The 6,146-nt window shown below is 44.2% G+C and overlaps 1 protein-coding gene across 1 annotated transcript in view; it reads left to right on the forward strand.

Annotated features, from left to right (window-relative positions):
* Nucleotides 1-6,146, forward strand: part of LOC123996872 (ubiquitin carboxyl-terminal hydrolase 13-like) — a 53,691-nt gene that overhangs the window by 24,028 nt on the left and 23,517 nt on the right. Inside the window, exons 9-10 of the mRNA XM_046300669.1 lie at nucleotides 146-217; nucleotides 2,597-2,690. Of these exons, the coding sequence (XP_046156625.1) occupies nucleotides 146-217; nucleotides 2,597-2,690 (166 nt within the window). The remainder of the gene's footprint in view (nucleotides 1-145; nucleotides 218-2,596; nucleotides 2,691-6,146) is intronic.

Raw genomic sequence — 6,146 nt, forward strand, 5'->3', positions numbered from 1 at the left:
ATTACGTGGTGATTGCACAACAATACCTACAGTACTGAGAACAGCAGGCTAATACAAGTGGATGACTGGAGTATTCAATCTCATTTTTTCCCTCTTTTACAGTAGCACTGAATGTACTGTCTGGCGTCTGTTTTTGAATCTCTAGGTATGTTGGAAATCTACAGAGGATCTATGACTACTCACCTCTTGACCCCACCACGGATTTCAGCACACAAATGTGAGTCAATTCACAGTTTGCATAATGTTGCTTATCATCAGTACAGCGTTTTGACCAGGGATCTGGCCCGCGGGCCCGGGGAGGCCGAGTAAATTATAATGGACCTATACATTTTCGAATAACTGCCCTTCTTCTAGCCCGCAAGTTGCCTTTGGCAAACTAAAAAAAATCAGCGTGGCCCTCCCACTGAATTTTGAAATCCCGATGTGGCCCTCGAGACAAAATGATCCCCTGGTCTTGTCTCACACCTCCAAACATCTGACCGGTTCACATAAATGCTGACTTGCCGTTAAAAGCCCTAATATTTTCTAGCTACACTGTATATACACAAGTATGTGGACATAACTTCAAATGAGTCCATTCGGCTATTTCAGCCACACCTGTTGCTGACAGGTGTATAAAATTGAGAGCACAGCCACGCAATCTCCATAAACAGACATTGGCAGTTGAATGGCCTTACTGAATAGCTCAGTGACGTGGCACCGTCATAGGATGCCACCTTTCCAACATGTCAGTTTGTCAAATGTCTGCCCTGCTAGAGCTGCTCCGGTCAACTGTATGTGCTGTTTATTGTGTAATGGAAACATATAGGAGCAACATCGGCTCAGCCGCAAAGTAGTATACCACACAAGCTCACAGAACGGGAACGCTGAGTGCTGAAACTCATAGCACGTAAAAATCTAACTGTTCGTCGGGAGCTTTATGAAATGTGTTTCCATGGCCGAGAAGTGCTGGGCGCCATTTTCCTCTGGTGCAGTGGACACGTGTTCTCTGGAGTGATACTGTAAATCATGCCTCACCATCTGGCAGTCCGACGGACGAATCTTGGTTTGGCGGATGCCAGGAGAGCCTACCTGCCCCAATGCATATTGCCAACTGTAAAGTTTGGTGGATGAGGAATAATGGTATTTTTGGGGTGTTTCATGGTTCGGGCTAGGTCCCTTAGTTCCAGTGAAGGGAAGTCTTAATGCTACAGCGTTAACATGATCGTGTTAATGACCTTCACCATGTTAATCTGATGCAGATCGTCTCATAAATCCGGAAGTTGATTACCACTGGTGTTGCCCAATCGATCTTGTTCTTAGCAGCTGTTAGTAGTTAGAGTAGCCGTTACACTGCAAGCATGTGTAATATAGGTCATGTGTGTTATGGTTGGTCAATCATTTCATTGCTTTCCTTTTGTGTGTGTTGATGGTGGAGACGATATTGGCAAAGAGCTTTTGTTCTTAGCCAAGTTTTGACAGCTATTACAATGCTTTCTTGTGTATTAGGACAGGCACGCTATTACAATGCTTTCTTGTGTATTAGGACAGGCACGCTATTACAATGCTTTCTTGTGTATTAGGACAGGCACGCTATTACAATGCTTTCTTGTGTATTAGGACAGGCACGCTATTACAATGCTTTCTTGTGTATTAGGACAGGCACGCTATTACAATGCTTTCTTGTGTATTAGGACAGGCACGCTATTACAATGCTTTCTTGTGTATTAGGACAGGCACGCTATTACAATGCTTTCTTGTGTATTAGGACAGGCACGCTATTACAATGCTTTCTTGTGTATTAGGACAGGCACGCTATTACAATGCTTTCTTGTGTATTAGGACAGGCACGCTATTACAATGCTTTCTTGTGTATTAGGACAGGCACGCTATTACAATGCTTTCTTGTGTATTAGGACAGGCACGCTATTACAATGCTTTCTTGTGTATTAGGACAGGCACGCTATTACAATGCTTTCTTGTGTATTAGGACAGGCACGCTATTACAATGCTTTCTTGTGTATTAGGACAGGCACGCTATTACAATGCTTTCTTGTGTATTAGGACAGGCACGCTATTACAATGCTTTCTTGTGTATTAGGACAGGCACGCTATTACAATGCTTTCTTGTGTATTAGGACAGGCACGCTATTACAATGCTTTCTTGTGTATTAGGACAGGCACGCTATTACAATGCTTTCTTGTGTATTAGGACAGGCACGCTATTACAATGCTTTCTTGTGTATTAGGACAGGCACGCTATTACAATGCTTTCTTGTGTATTAGGACAGGCACGCTATTACAATGCTTTCTTGTGTATTAGGACAGGCACGCTATTACAATGCTTTCTTGTGTATTAGGACAGGCACGCTATTACAATGCTTTCTTGTGTATTAGGACAGGCACGCTATTACAATGCTTTCTTGTGTATTAGGACAGGCACGCTATTACAATGCTTTCTTGTGTATTAGGACAGGCACGCTATTACAATGCTTTCTTGTGTATTAGGACAGGCACGCTATTACAATGCTTTCTTGTGTATTAGGACAGGCACCATAGGTTAGCCAAGTTTGTCACTAGTTATATAGGTGTCTTTTTGTTTTTGTTTGTCCTCCAGGGCTAAACTGGGCCACGGACTTCTCTCAGGCCTGTACTCCAAACCACCAATGAAATCCGAGCTCATTGAACAGGTGATGAGAGAAGAATACAAGGTATTAGACTGGGCATGTCCAGCTCCTTATCTGGGGAAAAATTACAAATGGCAACTTGGGAGATCAGAACGTTTTTTGTGTTGCCAGATAAGCAGGGGAAAGAGCTGTACTGTTCTTCTCCATTCATTATTCAGCTGCTAGATTTTCATCTAGTAATGCCAGTGTAATATAATGAGGAGTCTGCATTCAGGTTAGGACCAGGTTTGGACACACCCAGACATCTGCGTGGAACACCGTTGCCTGGAGAACGGGGAAGGGAGGGGTGGGGAGGGGACTTGCTCATATTTTGAGTACCTCGTAGTTTTGACATTTAAAGGGGTGTGTTGCATGTCTTCAATATCATAACCCAATATCTTTCCCAAATTATTTTTGGGTTGTAACTCTTAGCAGTATAACTACTTCCATTAACGTGGACATTGTATTTTCTATTTATAGTATAAACTGAAGCTAACGTTTTGAGATTTGATTGTCTTAGATGCCCCATACATGCTGCAATAACAACCCAATTGTGTTACAAAGTATTGTCTATTCAGGTAGCAAATGTAGTGCCATTTTTGGCATTTTTCACTGCATAGATATCTAACTGCTGCATATCAACTTGTCTTGCATGAGCAGTGTGAATTGTTGCTGATCCAATCTGACCAATACAGTCCTGAATCCTGAAGTATTTAGTATACAGATTACAGACATACAGGGACTACACTACAGCACCAACTGTTGTGCGATGTATGATTCATCTAACACTGCCACCTAAAGACCCTCTGGATTTCCTGCAGTTTGAGGGTTACTGCCAGTATGCATGTTTGTTTAGTGGGGACAGGATCTTGAGGGTTACTGCCAGTATGCATGTTTGTTTAGTGGGGACAGGATCTTGAGGGTTACTGCCAGTATGCATTTTTGTTTAGTGGGGACAGGATCTTGAGGGTTACTGCCAGTATGCATGTTTGTTTAGTGGGGACAGGATCTTGAGGGTTACTGCCAGTATGCATGTTTGTTTAGTGGGGATAGGATCTTGAGGGTTACTGCCAGTATGCATGTTAGTTTAGTGGGGATAGGATCTTGAGGGTTACTGCCAGTATGCATGTTTGTTTATTGGGGATAGGATCTTGAGGGTTACTGCCAGTATGCATGTTGGTTTAGTGGGGATAGGATCTTGAGGGTTACTGCCAGTATGCATGTTTGTTTAGTGGGGATAGGATCTTGAGGGTTACTGCCAGTATGCATGTTTGTTTAGTGGGGACAGGATCTTGAGGGTTACTGCCAGTATGCATGTTTGTTTAGTGGGGACAGGATCTTGAGGGTTACTGCCAGTATGCATGTTTGTTTAGTGGGGACAGGATCTTGAGGGTTACTGCCAGTATGCATGTTGGTTTAGTGGGGACAGGATCTTGAGGGTTACTGCCAGTATGCATGTTGGTTTAGTGGGGATAGGATCTTGAGGGTTACTGCCAGTATGCATGTTTGTTTAGTGGGGACAGGATCTTGAGGGTTACTGCCAGTATGCATGTTTGTTTAGTGGGGACAGGATCTTGAGGGTTACTGCCAGTATGCATGTTGGTTTAGTGGGGATAGGATCTTGAGGGTTACTGCCAGTATGCATGTTGGTTTAGTGGGGATAGCATCTTGAGGGTTACTGCCAGTATGCATGTTGGTTTAGTGGGGACAGGATCTTGAGGGTTACTGCCAGTATGCATGTTTGTTTAGTGGGGACAGGATCTTGAGGGTTACTGCCAGTATGCATGTTTGTTTAGTGGGGACAGGATCTTGAGGGTTACTGCCAGTATGCATGTTTGTTTAGTGGGGATAGGATCTTGAGGGTTACTGCCAGTATGCATGTTGGTTTAGTGGGGATAGGATCTTGAGGGTTACTGCCAGTATGCATGTTGGTTTAGTGGGGATAGGATCTTGAGGGTTACTGCCAGTATGCATGTTTGTTTAGTGGGGATAGGATCTTGAGGGTTACTGCCAGTATGCATGTTTGTTTAGTGGGGACAGGATCTTGAGGGTTACTGCCAGTATGCATGTTGGTTTAGTGGGGATAGGATCTTGAGGGTTACTGCCAGTATGCATGTTGGTTTAGTGGGGATAGGATCTTGAGGGTTACTGCCAGTATGCATGTTGGTTTAGTGGGGATAGGATCTTGAGGGTTACTGCCAGTATGCATGTTGGTTTAGTGGGGATAGGATCTTGAGGGTTACTGCCAGTATGCATGTTGGTTTAGTGGGGATAGGATCTTGAGGGTTACTGCCAGTATGCATGTTTGTTTAGTGGGGACAGGATCTTGAGGGTTACTGCCAGTATGCATGTTTGTTTAGTGGGGATAGGATCTTGAGGGTTACTGCCAGTATGCATGCTTGTTTAGTGGGGACAGGATCTTGAGGGTTACTGCCAGTATGCATGTTTGTTTAGTGGGGATAGGATCTTGAGGGTTACTGCCAGTATGCATGCTTGTTTAGTGGGGATAGGATCTTGAGGGTTACTGCCAGTATGCATGTTTGTTTAGTGGGGATAGGATCTTGAGGGTTACTGCCAGTATGCATGTTTGTTTAGTGGGGACAGGATCTTGAGGGTTACTGCCAGTATGCATGTTGGTTTAGTGGGGATAGGATCTTGAGGGTTACTGCCAGTATGCATGTTGGTTTAGTGGGGATAGGATCTTGAGGGTTACTGCCAGTATGCATGTTGGTTTAGTGGGGATAGGATCTTGAGGGTTACTGCCAGTATGCATGTTGGTTTAGTGGGGATAGGATCTTGAGGGTTACTGCCAGTATGCATGTTGGTTTAGTGGGGATAGGATCTTGAGGGTTACTGCCAGTATGCATGCTTGTTTAGTGGGGACAGGATCTTGAGGGTTACTGCCAGTATGCATGTTTGTTTAGTGGGGATAGGATCTTGAGGGTTACTGCCAGTATGCATGCTTGTTTAGTGGGGACAGGATCTTGAGGGTTACTGCCAGTATGCATGCTTGTTTAGTGGGGACAGGATCTTGAGGGTTACTGCCAGTATGCATGTTGGTTTAGTGGGGATAGGATCTTGAGGGTTACTGCCAGTATGCATGCTTGTTTAGTGGGGACAGGATCTTGAGGGTTACTGCCAGTATGCATGCTTGTTTAGTGGGGACAGGATCTTGAGGGTTACTGCCAGTATGCATGTTTGTTTAGTAGGGACAGGATCTTGAGGGTTACTGCCAGTATGCATGTTTGTTTAGTAGGGACAGGATCTTGAGGGTTACTGCCAGTATGCATGTTTGTTTAGTAGGGACAGGATCTTGAGGGTTACTGCCAGTATGCATGTTTGTTTAGTGGGGATAGGATCTTGAGGGTTACTGCCAGTATGCATGTTTGTTTAGTGGGGATAGGATATTGTTAGTGGGGATAGGATCTTGAGGGTTACTGCCAGTTTGCATGTTTGTTTAGTAGGGATAGGATATTGTTAGTGGGGATAGGATCTTGAGGG

The sequence above is a fragment of the Oncorhynchus gorbuscha genome, linkage group LG02, assembly GCF_021184085.1.
Source record: "Oncorhynchus gorbuscha isolate QuinsamMale2020 ecotype Even-year linkage group LG02, OgorEven_v1.0, whole genome shotgun sequence".
Taxonomy (NCBI): Eukaryota; Metazoa; Chordata; class Actinopteri; order Salmoniformes; family Salmonidae; genus Oncorhynchus; species Oncorhynchus gorbuscha.